Source organism: Petromyzon marinus, chromosome 33 (assembly GCF_048934315.1).
Source record: "Petromyzon marinus isolate PM22_M1 ecotype Great Lakes invasive population chromosome 33, UKy_Petmar_22M1.pri1.0, whole genome shotgun sequence".
Classification (NCBI taxonomy): domain Eukaryota; kingdom Metazoa; phylum Chordata; class Hyperoartia; order Petromyzontiformes; family Petromyzontidae; genus Petromyzon; species Petromyzon marinus.
In genome coordinates, this window is record NC_133699.1 from 3,828,192 (window position 1) to 3,855,931 (window position 27,740).

A 27,740-nucleotide genomic window follows, 5' to 3' on the forward strand; every position below is an offset into this window, starting at 1 on the left:
ATGTGGGAGGTCACCAAAATACCTGGAGAAACCCCATGTAGTCGACGGGATAACGCTCACAGCTCTGCACAGATAGAATAAACCCACTTGCTGTGCTGCCATTTAGCTCAGTGGGCCTTACCTGGCAATATTAAACGCTTCGTTTTGCTCATCTATTGGACACCTCACGGCGCAGTGGGTGTGCACACCCGGCTTTTCATTCGTTGACACTTAAAGATCCGCAGACAGTTTGTGTACAACCCAAACAACTAAAAATGTGCAATTTATGAACTCTCCACTCATTGCTGCTGTAAACGTGCAGTAAACGTGCAGCAAAAGCAAAAACACACCATACAACAGCGAGCATTACATTTTTATCGTAGCGCATTGCATTAAAATTAACTTAATTTCACAAGCTCAGTTCATAGATCACTCGTATCAAAGCAAACCTTAAGCGTAATAGTTTTGTGAACAGATGAAAACCATTTCCTTAAACAATGACTATAAATTATACTTAGACAAAATCATATTTAGGTTTCCACCCATTATAATTATCAAAACACTCAAAGGATAATTTCCTCAAAGGAGTTGTACCTTTTTTTAATCCAATGTATCATGAATATCATTGATGAACATCATTCTGTTCCAAATGAGTTTCAGGGTATTGTTTGCATCAGGAAGTTTCTGCAGCATCGAGTTACAAGTCATAGTGTAGCTCTATTCGCGTATGACTGCAGGTGTGACTTCATCACCCGTTGTTGCTTCAGTCACCCACTGGGCACCATCATACCGAAATAAAGTTAAGATAGGATTATTTGTTTAATTTCACAATTTTGAAATCCTGGCTCAATGAACCCAGGGATACAAAAATATTGACCTGGAAGTAATTTCACCGCGCTCTGGGAGTATATTTGGTTGCCATGTAGAGCCGTTGTGGTTTATCTTGCCATCATCATCTGCCATGATATAGCCACTGCTGGATGAAGGCCTCTCCACATTGTCACTAGTCCTCACAGACTTTCGATGCCACAATCCATCTCGATTTTGCGCACAATCTAATACTCATTGCTTACTCTCCATGCTGGTAGTTATCTCCTTTGGGCTGCCATTCTTTCACCAGTCTCGACCAACAGCCACCACTGATTCGCTAGCAAATTGCCCCGTCGAAGCCCACCGACTTTTCTTAAGTTAATATGGTGTCTAATTCGCAGTTATGCTCTGATCCATGTATTCTTCCCATACTTTCAAACTATTGTTTAACCTTTTTGTCAGCGTTCACAATTCCGATTCAGGGAATAGCCAAATAGCATGCACCGGTTGAAAACGTTCCTCTTTTAGGCACGTTGGTAAATTACCTTTAATGATGAAATTCAGATTTTCCAAAAGCGTTCCAAGCCCATTTGTATATTTAATCGCATCATTTTGATTCTGCTGCACAAGCAATAATTGCCCTAAGTATAGAGACTCAGATGTTTTTTTTTCTTGCAATTATGGTCCTAAAATGATAACTTTTTGTTAAGAAAACTTTTGGGCTGTGACTTTTGTCGAGCTCATAATTATGTTGAGCCATGCATTGCAGCCTAATTGTTAAGCCTCTTCCAATCATTTACCGTAGCTTGTTCCCACTGGTTGTTACACTGCCCACAAATATCACACAGATGAAAATAACGATGGAATTAGAGACCAACCAACTACGAGGCAGCTGAAATGAGAAATTTTGATTCAAGCAGTGGCCGTGTTAGTTACATCAATCACAGTCTATACAAGGGGACATGGATATGAATTGCCATTGTATACCTTGCTGCTGTGGACCATTAAAATTAATTTCATTCAGTGGCAAACTGATGTCGTCATCCAAGCACACAGAGGCCTTGGTGAGAAATATTTTTTTTCCGAATACATTTCCAAAACCATTTTTTTGATAAAGGTGGGACAGCGACACTTAGTCTGCAACAAATGACACATTTACTCCCAACAATCGACTGGATAAATAAAATTGTTATATATGTAATTGCACTGCCACGTGGCTTGTCAAAACAACGCGAAACATTCGTTTTCCAGACTATTATTTCCCAATTCATAATTAAAATGTATACGATACGAATCGTTTTTAATGACCAACTCTTAAAAAAAATCTGTGCTTTTTAATTTTACTCAGTGATAACTTTTTTTTATATAAAATAAGGCCTCTAATTAGGCGACATGTGATGACATTATTTAAAAAGAGAGAGGGGATTGCAGCTTTCGTATTATAACCTCATTAAGGGACGCGAAATCTTGCAAAAAAAAACCCCATACCCCAATCGTCTGCTTAATAGCTGTAAAAAATAGTTGTAATATGCCACCGTTTCATTCCCACATTTGACTGTACGCTGCCCAACGTTACGCGAAGACCGCTCGAGACGGCACTTTGACGCTATAAAAAATTAGCCGACAATAATGGTTACATTGAGTGTTACAAAAGAAAAATCACATCACCGCGCCAACTGCACGGCTGTAACGGGGGAGCCAATTAGGGTTGCATGGCGAGTCACGCTCCAGCAGAAGGGGACGCCCCGTTGTAGCCGAGAGCCACGCAAATCCGTCGGGCGCTTTCGGGCTGTGAATTTTTCGAGGCCAGAAACCAAAAAGCCCTACCAAAAAAAAAATCGCAGAGTGTAAATATCTGGACCAACAGCAGGGGCAACGAGAACCGTCTGAGCAGCTCTCATTGTCCACCTGTCGTTGTAAAAACGACGCGTATTTCCACAGAACACTTTACCCACGTGACGGAGCGAAAATGAAAAATAACAGCAGTCACGGTAACATGATGCCTGCCCCAGATAGTTGTCAAACGATCGCCTGAAATTGCAGTGTCAGAGTACACTCGCATTTGGAAAAGAATACCCCATGCGGTTCAAAATGAGAGGTGGGAGGGGAACATCCACACGGAGGCAGACTCCTTTCCAAGTTCGTTTTCGTTATGGCAAAATTCAGTTTTTGCTTTCACCGATCCATTGGCTTATATATATAACACAATAAATAGATTTCGTTACGATGCGATACTACTGTGCATGTTTTCCCCCTCTGGTCATTGTGTAACCTAAATACTGCACAACACGCAAAGATAATTGTAGCTTTTTGATTTAAAGCTTTCGTGACTGCAGGGATTCATATTCTTGGTTCTTTCGGTAAAGTCACATTATTTTGTTTCCCTTCTACGTGACTTTACCGAAAGAACCAAGAATATAATTGTAGCTCTTCACTTTGGCTGCATTCAGAGTGCCTCCGAATTAGATGATCGTTGTAGTAATAATAGTAATCGAAATGTTATTGATCCAGGATAGCTTCAAGGAGTTTCTCAAGATTTTTTTTTTTAAAGAGAATCTTCCATAGGGTTGTTTGGTTAGTACATGTGGAAGGAAATCAAAGCACCCCGAGAACACGCGCACACACAAACACACACACGCGAGGAGACGGCGCTCGAAAGTCCATAGAGAATATTGAACCCTACTTGCTGTACTACCTTACAGTACCTCCGGATGGGCTAGGAGGAAGTTTCACGAAACTACGCAACCCGCCCATCTCTTTCTGCCCCCAAAACGTTAGACCACAGGCAATGGACCCACGGCATATAATTTTAATTAAAAAAAAATAACTTTTACAAATTTATTTAAATATGCAGATTTTTTTCCTTCATTAAATCTTTACGTCAACGGAGCCGCCAAGGTCCAACTAAAGGCGAAAATGCACACATTAACGGGGGGGGGGGGGATGTGGGGAACGTGCTGGTACCGAGCGAGCGATATTTGAAATATTATGGCGGAACAGTCCGTCTCCGCTCGAGGGACATTCACGTGCGAGCGTGGTGAAAGGTCACCGGCTCTCGCTCGCTCGCTCTGCATTTACAGAACGCGTATATATATTTTTTATACCGTTGGTCAATTGCAGCATGGAAGCAAATAATAAATAGTAACATTGATAGCAAATCATTCTTCACCAGAAATTCACGCTGCCAAAAAATCCACCCTCACACACACACACTGAACCACCCCCGCCCCATGTGTGCGCAACAACAGAGGGCCAAAAATAATAAGAATTGACGTGCTATCACACGTTATGAAAACACTTTCACGTCTCCTTTCTCCGAAACAGTCATTTCGCTTGAAGGGCCTTCGCGCAGGAGGGCAGGTTATCGCACCGTCAGGCGTTTCCGTAAAACGGGATGATTTCGTAAAATTCACTTTCGCGTATACACATGCCACGCAGAGATCTGCTTCTCTCAACACTGCGCTAAAAAAATGACGGAAAAAAATAATGGCTCTCACGGCAAAAAAAAAAAAACGGTGTTTTTTTTTTTAACGGCACGAAACCAAGAAAAATACACGGCCAAGTGCAGTCGGGGTGCGGGTGGTGATAACCTTAGTAGTTCAGGCACTTCGAGGGAGGGGACGGAGGAGAGGTCGGGGGTGGGTTGATGGATCACGCAAAGATGGGTGCATTGTGCTTGTGAGAGACGCTACCTGGGGTGTCACTGAAAGCAGTGGAGCAAACAGGTTGTTGTCCTATCCGATCTCAGTGCGACCACACAATCAGCACGGGCCGTCACCAACCTGAACAGATGCATTGCTTGCATGTGCACCTCTGATCTGCACGGTTGGCTACGTACAGCGGCGCTAAAGAAGTTCAACATGCGCGCACACATAAGTTACACGATATGCACGGGTGTGTGTTTGCACGGCAGGCGTATCGATTTGTCAGGGTCGTGAGTTGATTTCATCGTTTTGACATTAAGGAGACTGTAAGAGGCCCAATGGCTCCAGGGGTCACAAGGCGAGCGTTACCTGAAGCAATGACAAACGTCATAAATATAAATAAAGTACAGCCCATTGTCACTCCACTGCTGGATGACCACAGTCCATCAAAGCCGGCTGGTACGGATTCCTTCAGATATCGCTCAGCGTGAGATGTGAGCATTGGCTGGGAATCGAACTCGGGTCACTGGGGTAACATCGCATCCACTCCCGACGCGACCTATATAAATCGAAACACATCGATTCTTATGCACACGAATCAATGCCGTGCGTAGAGTTCATGCGGCACGTTTGGGTTGGGTGTGGGGTTCATGAAAAGGACAAGGGGCCACGCCCATACGAGATCACGAGAGGGGTGTTGGCAAGGCATGCGAGGGAAGGGGGGGGGGGGAAACCGATTGACGGGAAAGAAGAGGGTAGATATTAATGTTCATACATTTTACCAGGTAAGGCCCACTGAGCTACGTAGCTCTTGTTCAGAAGCGACCTGGCCACATATGATAGCTCAACGAAGTGGCTTATCACCTGGAAATTTATAGCAGCCAAACACTCTAAACGCACGTCGATTCTACATTTGGAGCGCAAAAACCGTGACCACAAGGAGAGCCAAGCAAACTCCAAATATACAGCAGCAGGCGCCAGGGTCGGGATCGAACCCACGACCTCGTTCATACCAGGCGAGGCAGGGAAGAGGCGAGAGAGCCAAGGGGGCTCCGGGAATGACGAGGCACGGTCGTCAACTGCAGCACCGTGGTCCGTGCCCTACAAGTGTTCGCTCTTGTTGGCTGTTGGTGGGAACGATGCAAAGTTCCCTTAGCAGGTCGACTCGCGTGGACTCCCTTTCACATGGATCGGGCGCCCAGTCGTTACACATCAAAATCATCGTTGCACCCTGAGCGGAACATATCTCGTTTCGCCATCGATCCAAATGCGCGCGTTCCTTGTGACCGACGGCACAGACCCCACCCGCTTAAGCCCACTCGCTTAGCCATGTAATGACATTGACATCCGGCACTAAATGGGGAAAAAAGTGCGTCACGGCACTCGGTCCGAAGCCATTCAAATGTACGGGAGAGCCGAGCGTGCCGAACAATTGTCCACAATTCATAAGGCGTGCTTATCATCTGATTACAGCACAAAAGGCTCAACCTCTCTTGGCCCTGGGATGTTCAGGAGAATGCGCAACAGCGGCGCGTGTTTGAACAATCACGATGGGAAGCCATTGCAGAGGTAGGACTTCGCTTAGGAGCGAGCCTTTTAGTTTAAACAGAGGGTTTCGGGGGTTGGGGGGGATGGTGGTGGGGTTGAGTCCCTTCCATTCTCGCTATTTACTTTTCTAACCGACACTGGGGGGTTCCGTGCTCTTAATTTCCGTGTGCGCACAAATACAAGGCCGCGTTCAATTTGATTTAACGTAGCCGGCTGTTGAGCTGCTTTCGCGCCGTGAGTAGCCAACCGGGCTCATCGGAGGTGCGGGATTTCCGTTGTCACCCGGCTGTTGCGTTTACAGCGCTGGGCGATTCCCTGTGAACTACGGCTGGCGTTTTGGTTGAAAGGTGTTGGGGCAGTAGAAAATGAGGCAGTGCCAATCGACCAAAACGAGTGCTACATTTCAGCACTGGCACGTCTGGAATTGCAACTCCAGAGGTCACCAGTTCGAGCTCCCAGTGCAGCTGTTGGAACAATGGCGAAGTTCCTTAAATCCACCACCACTTTCTGTCCAACCAGCATAATGAAATGGGTACACCACAGATAATCTATAGCAGGGATGCACCTTTACTTTAATAGTGGTAAGTGAACTCTTTTTTTTTTATCTTCTCAGGTAAGGCCCACTGAGCTATACCTGTACAGCTCTTTTTCAGAAGCGTCCTGCCACAAATGATAGCTCAACGAAGTGGCTTACTGTGTGGAAATTTATAGCAGCCAAATACTCTCAATTCTAAATGAGGGGAAAAACCGGAGGACCCGGAGAAAAAAATCCACGCGACCACGGGGAGAGAGACACGCAAACTCCAAATAACCAGGCATCAGGGTCGGGATCGAACCAACGACCTCATGTATACCGGGCGAGGTAGTTAACATCTGGCCACCGTGCCAATTAAAGCCGTTCAGAAACTGACTGTTGGGCCACGTTGGTCAAAATTTTGGTAAAACAGATAGGAGAGGCCCCTTGGAGCCACATTACTGAAAGAGAGCAGAAACAGCAATGAGGTTTGCGCCAAACAAAATGGGAAGACATTGTTAAAATGAATCGGAAAACGTGATCTTGGCATGGGATCCATGAATAAAATAAGACAAAATATAACGAGCGAGCTCGTTTTAGAGGCTATACATCTCGTACTCAGATAAAAACAAGTTTAGAATAATCATGCATACTCATGGATAATGCAACGCTTTCCAACACGTGTTGTCTTCCAACATAATTAATTGGCAGTACGTAAACCGATAGGTAGCTGCGGAGGCAAAATGCGTTTGCACCTTCGCAAGTAGTCATTTTTTCTGTGGTTCAAGTCTGGCCGATTGTAGGCACCGCTTTGGTGAATATGGACAGTGTTCGAAAGAGTTGGTCCCCAATTGAAACACAACTTTAAAGAATTCCCCCTAATCGACTATCTCCCAAGTTCCCTATAACCTCGCTTAGTAACAAACAAAAACACTATCATATCGCATTCACTAACACCTCAAAAAAAGTTCCGCTCGACATTACGGGCCGCTCAGATATGTACTGTATATGTACTGTACTGTATAAACTACCGTACCATCGCAGGAAGCCCATGAAAGAGCCTAACAGCTTATTGGGCCATTCCTGCCGAAATAAATACAATCTTTCTGAAGCTAGGCAGGGATGAGTCTGGATCGTGCGAGGATGTGTGACCACCACGCACGAACTGGATGTCACGGTGCTTGTGGGGGGCGCGAAACAAGGTGGGCAGGATAGGGCGGTGCGGAGGGAAAAAAAAACCTCTGTGTTTTTCGCCGACATCAACCGGCACCACCCAGCGTGGTGAAGTAACCTCCATGGCACACACAGGCACGGGGAGGGGGCCTCATCCAGTAGTCAGCTGACAAACGGGCGACACAAGTGATGGTACATGAGCATTGCACCAAAGTATATGGCTTCATTCTCATTACTGCTTCAGGACCATCCGCACCACTGTCGGAACAGAGAGATGCATTAATTTTTAAAACGTGTGAATCGCAATTAAAGGCTTGTTTAAAAAAATATAATCTCGATAATAACGCTGCTAATGTGCGCCCGTGTCCGTTCACGTATGTTTTGCGCAGATACAAGGGGCTGTACGAGGAGGAGGTGTAGAAAAAGAGCACCTTGGCAGGATTATAATGAAGTCTGCATGGTTTTCAAAAACACTGTAATTAAAATACAATGGGAATTTACCATTTGCATAATTGGCTTTTGTAAAATACAAAAGAAATTTGTTGCAACAAATCGTCCTTCGAGTTAATTAAAAATTAGTTTTTTGTGCACTACACATTTGCACACGATCTATATTCATTCACATTTTAACGCAAAAATAGCCAATTGTCAAGGTTTGCCGAGGTATATTTTTGCGCACAGTTCATTAAAAAACGAAGGGGAAGCACTGGCACAGTGGTGAGGACATTACGCAATGAACCCGGTGACCCGAGTTCAATTTCTGGAATTTTCCCAGTGGAAAACCAAACTGAACACGAAGGTTTTGCGTGCATTCATTAAACGATCAGGCTAAGACCACCAACTTACTACACCTGAGACGGTCGCTGCATCGCGTGCTTTCAGATGCGCTTCTGCGGCCGTCTGGAACACCTCTTCCTTCCGATATTAGGAAGCCACTGGAGCTATGCGTTTTAAATCATATAGATTGAAAACTAATTTCTTTAGAACAGCTTTTTGTGTTTAGTTTGTTGTCCTTCCCCCACACCTCCGATTAGCACGGTAGGCTACGTACGGTGCGAAAGAAGTTCAACATCGAAATATACATAAATCATGTGTGGTTGAAACCTGGATTGGAAACCAGGTTCTCAGCGGTATGGGCTTGGTGCTCCAAACCCAAGCGATGGGACAACGGATGGGGCAACGTCACTCTGACACCCTGGCCATCCGGCCACCTCACTCGGCATCACTTTTGCAATAAACATCGGAAGCTGTAATTTTCACTATCCCCCTATTTATTTTACCAGGTAAGGCCCACTGAGCTATGTAGCTGTTTTTCAGAAGCGAACTGGCCACAAATGATAGCTCAATGAAGTGGCTTATTATTTGGAAAATGATAGCAGGCAAATACTCTAAACGCATGCTTCTAAATGTGGAGAGACAAATCGGAGGACCTGGAGAGAAAAAAAATCCACGCGACCACGGGGAGAGAGAGAACACGCAGACTCCAAATATACAGCAGGCGTCAGAGTCGGGATCAAACCCACAACCTCCTGTATACCAGGCGAGGTAGTTAACATCTCCTCTTCCGCTGCGTTCATCCATGGTCGCGTGACCAGGGGTGGGGGGGGGGGGGGTGGCGGGAGGGGGGGAGGGGGTGAACATGACAGCAGTACTAAGATTTTCCCACGGCTGGCGTCGCTGTCGCTGGCGCCAGGAGCAGCAACTTCCCGCAAAGCCCGGCACGCACGCCGCCCTCGGCTGGCACCACGTACGTGGTGCCAGCCGCCTGGCGCCGGGGGTCGAACTCGAGCAGCTGCCCGTTGCTCTCAGCCACTCGGTCGAAATCCCAGAGTCGATGGCGTACGCTCTTGCCTTGCTTGGCGAGCAGGTAAAGGGCACGCACCTGGGCCGCGGGGCGGGTTGAGGGCGGAACACGCGTACACAGGCAGCGTTAAGTTTAGTCGGAATTTTTCACTTCGGCTGCGGTCTCGAGTCGAGTGGAAGATAAAACAACCCCATGGAATTTTAATCAAGCCCTCCTGTGCGGACTTCATTAATCCTCTCGACTACAGCGGTAGTTAGGTATTAAAACGGTGGTGTGAGGGGTGGGAGTTTTCCACCCCTCACACCCCTCCAAATATTATCAGGTAAACCAATCAGTGATCTCTGTAACTATTTACCAAATACGTACAGAGACGATGACCATTTGTATCGTCTTCCTCAGAGCACTGCGGTCTTGAAGAGCGTTCATGAGTTATATCTTAAGTCAATGTCTCCGTTCAGGCTCAATCAATTCGTCTTGTCACAGTCCCGTTGAAGTCTTAGAGGTGAGCAGCAGTCTTCAAGTCACGGTCAAGTTTGATGATTTTCATCCACTCAGTCATGCTTGCCTGAAGAATTTTTTTTTTAAATCCCACTTGGTTGACAAATAGTTTAGCCACTGTTTTCAGGGGGCGAGAGAGCGTGGGGTCACAGGGCAACGTTCGCATCAGCAAGCGGGGATGCCCCCTGATGGATGCCTTGGGAGGAGTATGGGTAATGATTAATACGGCTCTGGCATTGCCTCGTGGGGGGGGGGGGCATGGAGACTGATCGAGATTTGAAACAGGTACCCGCTTGGCGAAATTGGCAAAGCTCAGAACGATGGGGCATTTATTCGCAATTAATTTTTGCCGTTTCTGGAAATAACTATTGCCGCAATGAGTCATTGGGTCCGTTTGATAAAAGCAGAGCATAAGAATTGATTTTGCAATAACTAGCTCAGTAAATTCAGATTTTCTTAGCTTATTTTATTTCATTCTTACCGGTCACTTAACTCCCTTTCCTTCCCTTCATCCTTTTCAGAATAATTTTGCTTTCCAATCTCGTCTCTTTTTGTCATCCCTCTTACATCCATTCCACTTAACTGTTTTAAGATTTTACAAAACCTATAACAAAAAACTTCCCAAAACCCCTCAATTTTTCTCGGCATCCTTAATATAACATCCTCACTCTTAAATGTTTTTGTGTAATGTGATGATCACACGTGCACGTGACTTGTCATTGGTCTAATCTATCCGAAATGGTCAACAGGTCGTGATTTGAAATTCTGAACCTGTAGTCCAGGTGCAGAGAACAACTCCTTGACTCTGTCCTCTGCAGATTCTGCGGAATAGAGCCCTGGAGTCTCTGCAACTTCCTCGAAACACGTCTCCACGTCCGACCAATCCACGCCAAGCAGAGCCCCTGGAATAACAGAGCACCGTTAAACCGCTGATGCAGGATGCGTCGCTAGAAGGGCTGATGGCCGGCGGTCGAAACTAATGGCGAGAGTGCCAGCCAAAGGAGGGAATGTGCTCAGGGTCGAGAGGATGATCCACAAGAGCGTACAGAAATCAGCGCGTATTCAGGTGCTACCTGGAACACCACGGTGGCGAGATGTTAACTACCTCACCTGGTATACGGGAGGTCGTGCGTTCGACGCTGACACCTGTATATTTGGAGTTTGAATGCTCTCCCCATGTGGATTTTTCTGGTTCCTCTGGTTTTACCCTCCAGAATTAAGAAACTATGCATTTAGAGTATTTGGCTGCTATAAATTTCCATGTAATAAGCCACTTCGTTGAGCTATGATTTGAGGCTCAGTGAGTCTTACCTGGTCAAATTTAAATTGTTTATAGTAGTAATACGTCAAAGGATTGAGAGAGATGGCGCTGGCTTGGGGAGGCTTTCATCCAGCAGTGGCCTGATCATGGCCGATGATATAAATGCTGGTGATATTAGTGTTGCCATTAATTACCACGAAGCATTTGCGAATACGATGTTTTACATATATACTGTTAATATCTTGAGAAATTTCGTGGTAGAAATCAATGCAGAAGGTTATCACAACTGGGCAACAAGTTGACGGACATTCGTTTTTTTATTTAAACTAAAGGGTGATGATATTTTTTACAGCCCTCTGTCAATCATCCGCTGCTGTACGAAGACTTGCGCACAGCCACGTCGGTTTGTTTGACCATACTTCACCGAGCCGGTCGGTGTGTGGCTGAGTGAAGGTGGGGAGTTCCCCCTTCCCCCCACCCCCTCAGATGGGTTCATCGCTCACCTCGCCACCCATGTCAACCCGGGGACAGAAATCAAACTTCAAGTGAATGCATTTTTTTTATTTTTTATCTAATATTAAACCACGTATATGGCAGGTTTCCCCCCCATTATAAATTAATCTAGTTTCAAGCATGCGCCGCGTAATCACCACATCATCCCGAACACGTCCCAGAATTAGTTTAATGGCCCTCTATCCTGGACCATCTGTACACCCATTAATCGTATGCACTCATAACCTGCATGCAGTAACCTAGTTTCAAATTAAATCTTTTACAGTAAAATTCAAATCAAGGAAAGCTCATCCTCTGTTGATCTTTGGTATTTATTATGCAACTGCTACGAATACCGAGTATCCGGTGATATTTTAATTGCCAAGTCAAATGTAGTCTACTCATGAAGTGTATTACAGGCCACTGCATTCTCACTGAAAAAATGTGGCTAAGCTAAAGGGGAGCGGTGGTGCAGTGGTTAACACACTGTGTTATAAACCTGACAAATCCGAGTTCAATTCCCAAGCAGATTCAACATCAGTGGTGAGTGATATCTGAACCGGTTGAGGGCCCCACCACACTAATTTCTTTAGAACGGTTGGCAACGTACGGTGCGAAAAAAGTTCAACATACATACCACTAACCTGCACTGATCAGCATGGTGAAATATGGTCAACGACCCCTATAATTGACATGGTGTGGGGCGGTTTTAATCAAGCAAATAAATATTATTGTTGTGTAGCTAATTCTATTGAATATTTGCTGTAATGAATCTTACGCATCTTCTTTGGTTCTTTCGGTAAAGTCACGTAGAATGAGAATAAAATAATAAATTGATAAAATAACACAATAATATTCTCACGACGTTTCGGCCACAACACAAGCGGCCTTCATCAGGTGAAGGGACGAGACTGTCTGGTAGGACAGCGCTGTCCTACCAGACAGTCTCGTTTATTATTTTATTCTCATTCTACGTGACTTTACCGAAAGAACCAAAGAAGATGAATCATTGCAGTCACGAAAGCTTTAAATCGAAATTGAATCTTACGCAATGTATTAAGTAGCTATTGCTTGTTTGACCCAAGTCACAATAAATGCATCGTTACTCCAGTGCTCCCCCATTTATTTTTGTACAACCTACGCAAAATGCACATTGGTAAACATTAGCAATTTGGTTCTTTTAGCATTAAAATTGCGAAGCAATATAGATTGTGTGCAAAGGTACGACGCACTACAAGCATTTTTTTAATTAACTCGAAGCATGGATTTGCCGTGCCCATCTTTGTTCGGGTAGCCGAGGGCTGCGGCCGCAAATGGTTTCAGAATCCAACCCCCCCACGAAATTTCAAATGTGACTCCAATAAACTCGTCGCAAAATACGCAAAACCGCGATTGTTTGTAAGCACTGCGGACATTAAGCGGTGACTGTAACGGGAGGGTGCCCTGTGCAGACAGTGACACGTTGCGGCTTACCGGTGACGACCGCCCAATGAGCCTTGTGACCGCGCTTGTTACACGGTTCATAGTTGCTGTCCGAGTCGTACCTCAGGTTCCGCGTCAAGGGCTGGGGGGCTATGGCATGTTGCACGGCGTTCGCTTACTCCGAATAGCGCGGTTGGCTACGTACGGTGCGAAAGAAGTTCAACATGCTGTACATAAAATACAAAGAGCACTGGGTGGATAAAATGGAGCGACTTGGTACAGTGGGAAGCACACAGGTTGTCACGTCTACCAGTCATCTCAGTCTGTTAACCTATAGCACCTGAGTTTGTCCCGTAACCTCTTGCCACCAGAGATCCTTTCCACACTGCACGTGGCTTTGAAGTGCACTTAGCCTGGCGCGAACGCCGTGGTGAGGTCACCACTATTTCGTGCAGAATGTGGAGATCCTTGTTGTTGTTGTGAGCCAATGCCGAAGATGTCGGTGCTTGGTGGCATTCGTTTACTCCGATTTGCACGGTTGGCAATGTATGGTGTGAAAGAAGTTGAGCATTTCAGATAGATTACATGCGTATGTTTAGATTATTTTGCTGCTATAAATTTCCACATAAGCCACTTTGTTGAGCTATCATTTGTGGGCCAGGTCGCTTCTGAAAAAAAAAGCTATATAGCTCAATGGGCTTTACCTGGTAAGATCAAAAAAAATAGTTACGTTTCAATTGTGTATATTTGTATGTGATTTGTTTAACCTTTCCTTATAGTTTTCACTGCTACTGCGTTTTTATATTGCTTGTTATTTATAACTTTCTGACCCCGCGTGCACCTACTGGACATCTGTGAAAAAGAGCTTCATAGCTCATCGGATTCCTCTAGTTGAAACAAATATTGATTCCAAAATAAATATTCTGATACCGATTCTGACCGACACACATTAGGACAGGCGCGCGCGGCCGGGGACGCCCGAGGAAACGCGTTACGTCGTTTGCAGCGCGCCGCGGGGCACACCATACCCCTCCTCTTGGTGCAATGTCCCAACGTATCCACTCTTGCGGCGAAAACGGGGGGGGGGTGTCAGCCACAATTCACGAATTGCTTTAGAGCTGCTTTTTGTGTCTAGTTTTTTGTACTTCCCCCACACCTCCGATTAGAATGGTTGGCTACGTATGGCGCGAAAGAAGTTCAACATGCGTAGAGACGTGCGTGACACTCGGGCGCAAAATGAGCAAATACGTTAACCGCTTAAGAGCACAATTTACACAGATAATTAACGCAATCACAATAATTTTTGCAGTCCATTGCCGTGAATGAAAGTCTCGCTATGCCGCGTTGGTTGCGAGGGGGTTGTTTGAACATACTTCACCGTGCTGGTCAGTACGGTTTGGCGAGTAGCGGGATGGAGACAGGAGCACATGTAATAACACTCGCCGCTCATGTCAGCCACGGCCGCGAATCAAACCTCAGGCCGCCGGGTTCACGGCACGGTGTACTAAACACTACACCGGCGTCACACCACCACGGCCGTGCAACAACAAATACATCGAATTGATGAATAATCGCTACGTGTCGAATCGTGCGTGTAATAATCTGCTTGTCCATTCATATAAGTTGCTTAATTGGTTGGTGAGGTGCTACGGTAGTGAGAAGACTGCGCTATGAAGCCAGCAATCCACGTATTTTCGGCCACGGCTGACATCAGTGGCGAGCGTCGTCTGTGCCGAACCTGGACTCCTCCTTCTCAAAGCCTCCCGAAACAAAAGTATGAGTTGGCGATGCTGCGTCGGCAGTGGTGCCACAATTAAGCACAACTGACAACAACGAAAACACAGCTCGGCGCATTTGTCGCCGGCGCTGGGGTCAAAATAAGTAAATAAATAAGAGCTCGCGTTCGGGGCCAACGGACGTCATTTGTGTGCTATGAAGAGGAGCCGCTACCCCAAGCGTCGCCTATTGCTTACCTTTTCTTTTCAGGCCACAGTGTTACTGACTCGTGTGTTGACTTTTTGTTGTTGTTGTTGACTAAAAGTATGGTCAAGTATGGTCAAACAGCCACGAAAGGCACTATATTCACCAACGTGTACAATGAATATATTCCTGAATCGAACCGTGGGCCCTGGATCGTAATAGTAGTTCGTCAGATCGCGCGGGGTCGGGGGGGGGGGCAAATTGTCACGTGCCGAATATACAGTGATAACGGTACTTAAATTTACAAGAAAAGATAATGGGCTGTGCTTGCAGTGGTGTTCAAGCACAAATTAAAAAATAATCATGCATTTCACCATTAACACTTGCCTTACAAAAGGAAAAAAAATAGGCTGACACTTTGCCCTCCTTCGGAGCAGGTATATCAGCGGGTAATTAAAATGTGAACACCTGAAAATGTCATTACCAATAGCCAGAAATAACCGAAACTGTTTCAGACACAGCGCGCATCTAATTGGAGAGGCATAATATGTATGCAAATGCTTGAGGTTTAACAGGAACATTAAACCATGGGAAACGAAGAAGAAAAGTTATGCACACGCGTGGATTTAGGTAACCCATTCTGACATATTTGATGATTAGAGGTATTAAAAGGGAGTGCTCGCCAGGCACGCAGGAAGCAGTCCGTCCGTCCGCGCAGGCCACAATAAGACCACGGGGCTTGGAGAGCGGCTCTGCCAGGGAGTGTGCCAGGAGTAGCGCAAGTCCACCCAGCAGCAAAACAACTTTACATCAAAGTATCGGTCATTTTTGCATCGTCTTTACGACAGTTATCATGCCCCTGCCCCCGGTACAGACGGACAGAACTAATGCACAAATGCTTTCAAGCAGATCTGGAATGTGTTTAAACAAAAAAAAAATGCGGCTCAGCAGCAGAGAGGATACGGTATGAGAATGGGCTGTCCCCGTACGAGATGCTCAATAATGAGGCTTCGGTTTTCTCCCAGCATGCCGTTCTGCAACAGTGTCACTTGACATCCGAACAGGTCCTCAGCCAGTCGTGACATATCGAAAGCTGCAACAACGGAAACATTGTAATCAACGTGATCATCGGTGGGCGGATTATCCAGGTCTCGGATTATCCGTGTTTGTAAATACATATATTTTCATGCGCAATAATTTAACAGTTAGCTGCTGCTCACTCATCAAAGGTCAGTGGCTCAGTGCTCACTTAACCGCAAACGTAGGAAATTAAACAAATATTTGCAGGACAGCACAGCGTACACCTTGTGAGTGCCCTGAGAACGACTATTTATGGGCACTTTATACATTTCAATTATTATATTTTCCGCACAGGGACAGCTGCCCCTGGGGGGTCCCCCTTGGCAAGACTGCAGCAGAGCATTGGAATGGTTGAGATGAGATGTGATGAAAGGCATTAAAGCAAGCGCCTATACATTCAAATCCTTGATCTGTTTTCAATAAGAACAGATAACACATTATGTGTCTTCACATACATTCTATGTAGTTAACCATAAATATGCTTGTGCAGTCTAATTTACATCTGTTTAGCATCATCCATGGTTTCTTTACCTGAGTCACCCCTCCATTACCTCACATAATTTACAAAATAAACCTTTAAAAAAAAATACCTTCAAACACTGCAAAATATGTATCAATCGATTATGTATGATCTTTTTTTCTTATCAAGCTTACAAAAAGAAAAGCTTTGACTTTTAGTACGTACACGAGTGAACGTCATGCATAATTTAATTACCCGGGAAAACCCTCGCTTCAAGTCTCGGGAAAAATTTTTCCAGAGGGGTTATTGGGGCCTACGGATGTACGGCGAGCGCTTTGCACGTGAGGAAAACCGTAGCACACTTTGCCTTGTTAAGCGTCGGCGGTTAACAATGCAAAGGTTTAAAAAAATTTTTTATTTCGAAATGCTTTTTGTGTTTAGTTTGTTGTCCTACCCCCGCACCTCCGTGAGCACGGTTGGCTAGGTACGGTGCGGAAGAAGTTTAACATACACACGTGCAAACGTCCCACACAGGCCACTTCACAAAACCCGCTTTATGTACTGCCTTCTGCCAGTCAAAAGCGTTACCACAACAGGTAAGAGAGTTTGGCACATTTCTCCTGGTGCGCCCCAAAGCTACCACATCGTGCTGCGAGAGAACGGGAGGGAGAGCGAGAGAACGGGAGGGAGGGCGAGAGAACGGGAGGGAGAGCGAGAGACAGGGAGGGAGAGCGAGAGGACGGGAGGGAGAGCGAGAGAACGGGAGGGAGAGCGAGAGAGAGGGAGAGAGAGCGAGAGGCAGGGAGAGAGAGCGAGAGAATGGGAGGGAGAGCGAGAGAACGGGAGGGAGAGCGAGAGAACAAGATGGAGAGCGAGAGAACGGGAGGGAGAGCGAGAGAACGGGAGGGAGAGCGAGAGAACGGGAGGGAGAGCGAGAGACCGGGAGGGAGAGCGAGAGACAGGGAGAAAGAGCGAGAGACAGGGAGAAAGAGCGAGAGAACGGGAGGGAGAGCGAGAGGCAGGGAGGGAGAGCGAGAGAACGGGAGAGAGAGCGAGAGGCAGGGAGGGAGAGCGAGAGAACGGGAGGGAGAGCGAGAGACAGGGAGAGAGAGCGAGAGAACGGGAGGGAGAGCGAGAGAACGGGAGGGAGAGCGAGAGACAGGGAGAGAGAGCGAGAGAATGGGAGGGAGAGCGAGAGAACGGGAGGGAGAGCGAGAGACAGGGAGAGAGAGCGAGAGAACGGGAGGGAGAGCGAGAGAACGGGAGGGAGAGCGAGAGACAGGGAGAGAGAGCGAGAGAACGGGAGGGAGAGCGAGAGAACGGGAGAGAGAGCGAGAGACAGGGAGAGAGAGCGAGAGAGAGACAGGGAGGGAGAGCAAGAGACAGGGAGAGAGAGCGAGAGAACGGGAGAGAGAGCGAGAGACAGGGAGGGAGAGCGAGAGACAGGGAGAGAGAGTGAAAGACAGGGAGGGAGAGCGAGAGAACGGGAGGGAGAGCGAGAGACAGGGAGGGAGAGTGAGAGAACGGGAGGGAGAGCGAGAGACAGGGAGGGAGAGCGAGAGACAGGGAGGGAGAGCGAGAGTACGGGAGGGAGAGCGAGAGACAGGGAGGGAGAGCGAGAGACAGGGAGAGAGAGTGAGAGACAGGGAGGGAGAGCGAGAGACAGGGAGGGAGAGCGAGAAACAGGGAGGGAGAGCGAGACACAGGGAGAGAGAGTGAGAGACAGGGAGAGAGAGTGAGAGACAGGGAGAGCGAGAGACAGGGAGGGAGAGCGAGAGACAGGGAGGGAGAGCGAGAGAACGGGAGGGAGAGCGAGGGACAGGGAGGGAGAACGAGAGAACGGGAGGGAGACCGAGAGAACGGGAGGGAGAGCGATACACAGGGAGACAGAGTGAGAGACAGGGAGAGAGAGCGAGAGACAGGGAGAGAGAGCGAGAGACAGGTAGGGAGAGCGAGAGAACGGGAGGGAGAGCGAGGGACAGGGAGGGAGAACGAGAGACAGGGAGGGAGAGCGAGAGAACGGGAGGGAGAGCGAGAGAACGGGAGGGAGAACGAGAGACAGGGAGGGAGAGCGAGGGACAGGGAGGGAGAACGAGAGGCAGGGAGGGAGAGCGAGAGACAGGGAGGGAGAGCGAGAGAACGGGAGGGAGAGCGAGAGAGAGAGCGAGAGACAGGGAGGGAGAGCGAGCGACAGGGAGGGAGAGCGAGCGACAGGGAGGGAGAGCGAGAGAACGGGAGGGAGAGCGAGGGACAGGGAGGGAGAGCGAGGGACAGGGAGGGAGAACGAGAGGCAGGGAGGGAGAGCGAGAGACAGGGAGGGAGAGCGAGAGAACGGGAGGGAGAGCGAGAGAGAGGGAGAGAGAGCGAGAGACAGGGAGGGAGAGCGAGCGACAGGGAGGGAGAGCGAGCGACAGGGAGGGAGAGCGAGAGAACGAGAGGGAGAGCGAGAGAGAGCGAGAGAGAGCAAGCGAGAAGTTGCTCTTTCATGGAACATTAATCTCACTCCTTCACTTGGGCCCAGATGGCTTGGAGGGAGAGGGCTTACATGAGAAATGAGTGTGTTTTATTAAACACCGAGTTAAAATTATCAACAGGGTATATAGATAACCTTTAGGTTTGCAAACCTCTTCTTCATTGGGTCCACTTGTAAAAATTAACACTTAAATTGATCGCACAAACTGAATTTCTTTTTTTAATTATTATTGTTAAAGAATAAATAACTGGAAATTTAATCCATCTCAGCTGCTGTGTTTAACATCGTCTCAGACCAAGCTTAAATTACATCTTTCTTTAAACTAATCATTCACAGAGTATTTATATTTTTGGATCGTGAGCATCTTACAAGTCCGTAATTTAACTTTGAAATAATTACAACAAGCACGCCTGTAATTCAGAGCTGTGGAGGCCACGGTTGGCGTATTATTTACATTCAAAACCATTCCAAACCCGCTAAAATATGCCGGGGCTCGAAGATGGCAGTACAGCAAGTTGGTTTATGACCCATCTGTGCAGATATTCGAGCGTTTTCCAATTACCTCCTCCACACTAAACACTCCTTAAAATATAAACTGGCCAAACATCCCGATACACAAGACTCTCCCGAAAAATGTATCTTGAGACTCAGCGAGGCTTTCCCATTTCGATATTTTAAGATCGTAATTTTTGTTACTGCATCTCTCCGGGCCACAGGGTAAACGCCATGCACTACGCTACCGATACATGCGAGGAATATCGCGTGGAACAATTGATTATTTTTACGATTTATGTGACTCACCAGTAAATGATATGCTAAACGTTACATTTACGCTAATGGAGCGAACCAAACCGTGCAAGCGAGGCGTAAACGTAACAACGAGATGGTAAACAAATGGACAACGAGATATGTACACAACCGTGCTGCCAGGACACAGATGCCGAGGTGAATACTTTTTTTCGCAACCAATATCAACCATCCGAGGTTTTTTGGGTTAGATCACGTCAATATAAATGTGTCGTTAAACCCGCCACCGCCCGACACAGCCAATAAGTAAAGGTTTGTCATGTAAACAAAACAAGCCAATTCGTTACTAGTGCAGCGCACCGGTGTGTTGGAGAGTAAAAGTGTAAATGTTGTGGGTTTACTCTCCAAACACACTGGTGTGCTGCAAGAGTAACTCACTGGCACGTTCTGATTCCGTGACAAACCTTACTAATAGACTGTGTCAGTTGGTGGCAGGTTTGACGACGCATTTATATTGACGCGATCTAACCCCAAAAGAAAACCTCTACTGTGAATACTTTTTGAGCACTCGTTGATTCCGTCCCCAAATTCTGGCCCCCGGCACTTTCATCGATCTGGCCAGCTGTCTGTGGGGCGCACGTCGCTCGTCGCTACTCGACTCCTTTCCTCGAGCTTTTTTGTTTCGTAGCGGATCATCTGTACAACAGCCATCGCGCCCCCCCCCCCCACACACCACACACCACGGGCATGCGCTCAACGCACAGGCAGACCGAGAGAGAGAGAGCGAATGAATCAACGCTTATCGCAACGTCTGTTGCGGAAAGCGTTAAGGAGACACGCGCACCTGAGAACATCTCTCCCTGGGCAGTGTAGCCACGCTCCTTTGCGGTCTGAAGGATGGCATCCAAATCCGGGCGACGGCCGGCGGGGGCCACCAGACACCCCGCCATGTGCAGTGCCACGAGGCCGCATCTGCCAAGACGACAAAGATCCCCCGCGTAGCCTTCACACACTGTTGGGGGCAAGGGCTGTGTTAGCGAGCACCTAACGAAGGCCGGAACGGCACAGGAAGGGGTGGGAGGCCAGCACCACGCCCGGCCGCCTTTGTCTCCCGAGTGGCGATGTTCATACACCACACCAGGTACTAATTTTAGGCTCAGTCGGCCTAGGGGAGGCCTAGTACCGGTTCAGATAATCGTCACCGGCTTTGGCCGTGAGCGTGAATCGAACTCGGGTCGCCGGGTTCGTAGCACGGTGCTGACCACTGCACCAAAACGGTGTATGTGTGGGTGCAGGCCACATCTGCACACACAAATATAAATGTTCCCCACACAGCCTACACAGGCTGTTCCGGCAAGTGTTGTTAGCGAGCACCTGTTAAGGCCACCGCGGCACAAAAGGGAGTGTTTTCACCAGCACCACACCACGACTTTGTTGAGCTGTGCGGCTGAGCGGAATGGGATTTCTGGGTATCCGTGTGGAATGATAAGATATGTGGCAGCGTACCCTGATCTCAGTTCTTTGTCCCACCATGGGCTAGCTGCAGGCTGACTTCATAGTGCAAACGCGATTCAAATTTGCATTGTTTTAACTTATTTACTTTCATGCCCTGCGATGAACGTGTATACGGCAACGCATCCGCCGCATTAAATGAGGAATTACTGTATACGGCACCTGAACCCGACTGGATCTCAAGATGCTGTACAAGCGGGATGACGTGCGCTTGGTGATGTTGAGAAGGAGGACGACACTTGGGAAGGGGTGCTGATGGACGATCTAGAGCAGCACAATCCTCCCCCCTCCACAGGCCCGCCGTACCGTGGTCACCAAACTTTGCTGTTCATTATCAATAAGGCCACTGCTGTGCACTGCATGCGCCTGATGGTTGGTAATCATGGAAAGGTGTCAATCGTGGAGGGGGGCGGCGGGGCGAGGCGATCGCCGGGACTAGAGGAGAGAAAGAGGGCTGGCAAAACAACAATCTTGGGGAAAGGTCAATAATTCTAGATTTAAAGCTTTCGTGACTGCAAGGATCCATACTCTTTGGTTCTATTGGGTAAAGTCACGTAGGTAAAAAATAAAATAACAAAAATCACGACGTTTCGACCACAACACAAGTGGCCTTCATCAGGTGAAGGGACCAACCTGTTCGGAGGACAGCGTTGGAGTGAAAAAAGTCAAGCGCAGGTCGCCTCCTTTAAGCTGTGAGTGGGTAAACAGAAAAGACGCCTTGACAAAGGAATTAGCATAAAATGTAAAGCTGTGGAAGAGATATGTGGATGACACTTTCGTCATTTGGCCACATGGCCTCCCAGCTCTGAACCTTTTCCTACACCACATCAATTCCAGACATCCCGCCATCAAATTCACCATGGAAGTGGAGAAAGATGGCAAGCTACCATTCTTAGATGTTCTGTTTGAGAGGAGACCTGATGGCTCATTGGGGCATTCTGTCTACAGGAAACCCACCCACACAGATTCCTACTTGAAACCTGATTCCCACCACCACCCAGCCCAAAATAATTCTCTCATCAAAACTTTATACCATAGGGCTCATTGCATTTCGGACCAACACCACCTGACCAGTGAATTAAAACATGTACACCTGGCCCTCAAAAGGTATGGATACTCTGACCGTACCATCCGCCAAGCTGTTTCTCCCTCCATACAGAAACAACCACTTGATACTCCGGTCGAAACCATCACACTACCATATATAGCAGGCGTTACTAAAAAGATTTCCAAAAATCTAAACAAACACAAGATCCAGGTTCGGTTGAATACAGTACACAAAATTCGTGATCTGATCCCATCCGTGAAGGATGTCATTCCTGACTTACAGTACCCCGGGGTTTACAAATTGAGTTGTACCTGCGGTGATTGCTATATCGGGGAGACAAAGCGACATGTCTCTGACCGAATTCGCGAGCACAAATCGGATTTGAAACACGGCAAAACGAATCCTTCTGCCGTAGCTGATCATTGTTACAACGCTGTGGGTGATCACGATATAATTTTCTCCGATACCAAGGTTCTTTGCAAACCCACGGGTTTTTATCAGAGATTTGTTCACGAGGCAATCCAGATCTACAAACACAGACAGAATTTCAACCGAGAAGATGGCTTCAAATTAAGCAACCATTGGAAAGGTGTTCTAAATCGAACCAAACGTTAAAGGAATTTTTAATGGTACAGTATATTCATTCAATTAGTGGCATCCCAAACTCTCACGATGGTGCTAATGTATTTTTGATTCTATTTGCAAGCTTGCACAGCTTTACATTTTTATGCTAATTCCTTTGTCAAGGCGTCTTTTCTGTTTACCCACTCACAGCTTAAAGGAGGCGACCTGCGCTTGACTTTTTTCACTCCAACGCTGTCCTCCGGACAGGTTGGTCCCTTCACCTGATGAAGGCCACTTGTGTTGTGGTCGAAACGTCGTGATTTTTGTTATTTTATTTTTTTACCTACGTGACTTTACCCAATAGAACCAAAGAGAAAGGTCAATAACTCGGAGACGGCGTTAGAGAAAGGGGGGGGGGGGTCCGGTGCGTATGCAGACAAACACCCAAGGTGCAGGGCCGGAGAGAGGATGGAGGGAACTCTTAATCAAGAACGTGCCGCCCTTGGGCAGACAATTCGAAAGAGAGAGGGCATAAAAGGCGAAGGTGTTTTGATGGAGGGGGGCAGCCCGTCATGGGCGTAAAAAGAAGACGAGCGTCTTAAATCCTGGACTTGAAGAAGCAGTCAGCCATGCAGATGGCCAGACGTATGGAGTTCTAGACAGCGGAAACGGGGGTAGCATCAGAGAAGAAGTGATCGACCCATTGATCAGAAGTCGACTGGCATCTTTGACTACAGACCTTTGTTGCCAGAGGCATCAACATTTTTTGTAACCATAAAAAAACCTCCAAAATATCCTTGGAAGGACTGCCAACCTCACAAGCGTTAGGGAGAGATTCTGATTCTCAGATGCCACAGCGAAAGCAGTCTCCCAGGCTCCATGCCGTGCATGAGGCTAGGTTGCGAAGAGAATACAGATTCGCGGCTCGTATTGGAATTTCATTTTCACCCCAACACACAAAGGAATGCCCAAATGCACAGCGCTTATAAGGGTAAAGTTAAATCTTCGTCAAGTCGATGCTCGTTCATAACTAACGAGTTCACTATTCAGTAATATCCGATGCAGAATCTCCAGATTGAATTATAATTAGTCCTGCGAGCATGATGTAATAATGCGGTGTTTTTTTGTGAAACATTCCATAGGCAATACACCGAAACATCATGTAAAATGGGGTAAAGCACGGTTTATTTTCATCTCCAATTATTTTCGCAGGGAAGGATGACTTCGTCTGATTCAATGTATTATATAAGGGTCCTGCTGCACTGAGTTGTTTGTGGCCAATAAAAGTTATTAGCCCCGATTTACGTCGGGGGGATGCGTTCCTGAAAGGTGCGACGACGAATATTGAAACGACGCCAATCAAAGCGATTTACAGGGTGGTGGTGGTGGTGGTGGCGGCTGGGGGGGGCGACGGATAACGAGAGAGGACGGACGGTGCCGTCAGCAACTTGCGTGCGGTGTTTGAGGCGACGCAAGTCGGGTAGCAAGCGGTGTTAATGATAAAGTGACGGAGTGTTTGCGAAAGAGACGCAAACAACGTACACCGGGGCTATTACTGTAGCGCGAGTGAGTGTTTGGTTTCATGCAGAGGAAGGAGCCGGAGAACCCGCAGAAAACCTACGACATGTAGGAGGGGGCGACACTCGTCACCGCCATCTCCCAGCCACACCTCACAGCCCCCCATGCGCACAACGCCTGGTAAACTGAAGCTACTAAACTTTGTATTTTTATTTTACCAGGTAAGATCCATTGGGCCACAAAGCTCTTTTTCAGAAGCGACCTGGCCACAAACGATAGCTCAACCAAGTGGCTTACCACGTGGAGATTTACAGCAGCCAAAATACTCTAAATGCATGTTGTTGATTCTAAATGTGGAGGGAAAAGCCAGAGGACCTCGAGAAAAATCCACACGACCACGGGGAGAACATGCAAACTCCAAATATAGAGGCGTCAGGTTCGGGATCGAACCCGTGACCTCCTGTATACCAGGCGAGGTAGTTAACATCTCGCCAGCGTGGTCACCAAATACAAACCAAGTTGACCTCTGTTTTGCATCCAAGATCTGGAAAAATAAGGTGTGATTTATTCCGAGTTTTTATAATATCACATCATTGCTAAGCAATATACCGTAAGCCGGTTATTACATTTGCTCACATTGCACATGTGCATTTTGTGCTTATTTATATGGATGAGTCATAGCCATATCTTCACATTTACACACCTCTGTGGCCATACAAAAAACTACAGATTTTGTGCAATGTAGCTGCAGGACACTGCTGTGAAAGCTATCTGAAAAGGCAATGTACTCAGCATCACCGGAATGCATAATCATGTGCAGATGTGGATGGGTGGCTCAGAGGTCAGAGGCACTGAGCCATCACCACTAAAAACCTGGGTTCAAATCCAGGTCTTAGCCAACTTAAATTTAAACTGGGTTACATGTGTAGTTAGTTGATAATCTTAGCCTGGTTTTCTATGACTGCACAAAAAAACGACCACGTTGAATTTAGTGATTCAACCAACTTTACAAAATCCCTCCAATGAGAATTAAAACTTCGGTTGGACTGCCATATCCCAGACCCCTCTAGAGCAGGGCACGTCGCCAAGTGCAGTACCCCTCGTCTGGATAAGAGGTCACTTGAATGGACCTCAGAAGTAGTTCCGTGACACCTCCTTCCGCAGGACATTCTCTGGAAGACGGAGACGCACTGCTCCATGAGAGATCCGAATCGACACTTTGTTTCATGACCCTGATGCCAAAATCGGAATAAAAAAAAGTGACGCTCCGTTACCTGCCCAGTCTGTTGAGGCAAGCGTTGCAAGTGAGCACCTATCATGGCCAGTCTTGCACGCGCGGTGGTAATGAGTCAGCAACACATCTAACCACCTTTGTTTCGAATGTGACATTTACCACATTGCAATGGGTGCCACAATTTCAGCCGGGTTGACCTAAGAGAAAGCCCAGGGCAATTTTAGACATCCAACTCCGCTGCACTGTTTCCCACCCTGTGCAGAATTTTCTCGAACACGGGACCGATGATGCATTGCCCTGCTCGTGTTCTGAATGGGCAGCTCTTCATATCGTGACTTGATGCTGCAGGTGCAACTCGAATAACATTGTCAATATGACGGCATATATATGTAAAAAAAGAAAAATTCAAATGAAATGTACCAACAACCTGTTACACTCCTAAGGACAACAGCAACAGGGTGAAAAATTTCGCTATATTCAAAAATTTACATCACATATTACTCAATTCGGATTACACGCACAGCAGCAATCATCGCCTCCTACTGGCACACTAATGGGCCAGGTCACTCTTGCAAATGAGACTGAGCAATGGTCTCTTGAGCTCTCACCTGGCTAAACAAAACGAGACTTGACACTTGAAAAACAATAAACCCACCACTGCAGCTGCAGACACCGCTTTGTACAAGAGAAAGGTTGAACTTGTAACTTGGTTCACAACGCCTGCAGAGATTAAAAACAATCAACTGAACAAGCAGGCCCCTGAAAAAAAAAAATCTCCCAACGGCAATTCTTGTCAACAGCTCCATCACACGAACCGTCATTGATAGGGCAGTGCAGCGACAGCAGCGATCAACTGCCTCTCACTTGGCAACATAGCAAGAACGAACCATAAAGAATCTGACTTAACAGTGGTAAAGCACAATCAGTGTGGCCATTAGAACTCCACGGCGGCATTCGCCAGCCGCAGAACAACACTCGCATCTGTGTTTCACACGGGGAGGGGGGGGGGGGGTGGGTAACTTCATCCTCAATGCTGCTGTGATCTCATATTTGTGAAGACACTTCAGATTGTTATGATGCCCCCAAGGTCAGAGAAAGTCGAAGGCTCTCTAACGAGGCCGAAATAACAAAGATGTGCAGCCAAAATCGCATGTTGTTGGATGAATGGGCACGAACAGTTGTGCAAAGCGATCTTTTTCAAAGCAATGTATATTTTAGAATTTGCTAGTGGGAGAGGATGCTAGCAATTCGTGGGGGGGGGGGGGGGTCGGGGTGGGGGGGAAAGTGCTTCCCAGCGTATTACAACAACGCTGACGCATACCTTCTGACATTTTTCAGCCGAGATCTCCGTTGTCCGAGCGCGTTCTCCAACAAACACCGGAGGCGCGCTCTCCCTCCCCCTGTGAAGCTACACGGGCCCCCCACCACGCCACCCCCCGGGGTGCCCAGCTCAGCGCCACATCAGCCCGTAAAAGCTTTATCCGCAAAGACCTGTCCGGCGAGCACTCGCGACTCGGCAATGCGATGGTACCTTTGCTGCGCATTACATATTTAACAGCCCGCGCAGACGAGGACTGCCGATCGGCGCAAGGAGCACAATTAAGAGCCAATGGAGCTGAACCAAAAAAAAAAAAGTCAATGAAGCTCAGCGGCGATGGCGATCCCGCTCAGACTGGGAGCGCCGAAGCGCAGCAGCGCGGAGAGCCGGCGCGCACCGACAAACGCGGGCCATTCCACCCGTCAACTCGCAACAGCCAAGAGACGGCCGTGGCGAGAGATGCAACGCTCGTGAGTGGCACTTGAAAGCCACGGCAACGGAGAGCAGACCGGAGCGGGGCAGGGCAGGCAAGGAGCCGGGCTGGCCATTGGACGTCATTGGCGGTTGACACGACGCAGTTGATCAACGAGGTGGTTCGGTCAATGCACGCACCACCGAAGTTTTAAGTGTCGGTATTACGCCTTGTTTTCAAGTTCTACATGAGGAGAGTCCAAGCTGTTGGGTTGGTCTGTTTTAGCCTGAGGTTGTGTAATGAGCTGCA

At 47.4% G+C, this 27,740-nt stretch overlaps 1 protein-coding gene across 1 annotated transcript in view; it reads right to left on the reverse strand.

The window, feature by feature from the left end:
• Positions 1 to 228: 228 nt before the first annotated feature.
• The window catches only part of ACTMAP (actin maturation protease), a 33,927-nt gene continuing 6,415 nt past the window's right edge, over positions 229 to 27,740 (reverse strand). The window contains exons 4-8 of the mRNA XM_032964886.2: positions 20,670 to 20,797; positions 16,029 to 16,158; positions 13,197 to 13,267; positions 10,742 to 10,872; positions 229 to 9,550 (exon numbers count right to left, since the gene is read on the reverse strand). Coding sequence (XP_032820777.2) covers positions 9,320 to 9,550; positions 10,742 to 10,872; positions 13,197 to 13,267; positions 16,029 to 16,158; positions 20,670 to 20,797 — 691 coding nt within the window. The 3' untranslated portion in view covers positions 229 to 9,319. The remainder of the gene's footprint in view (positions 9,551 to 10,741; positions 10,873 to 13,196; positions 13,268 to 16,028; positions 16,159 to 20,669; positions 20,798 to 27,740) is intronic.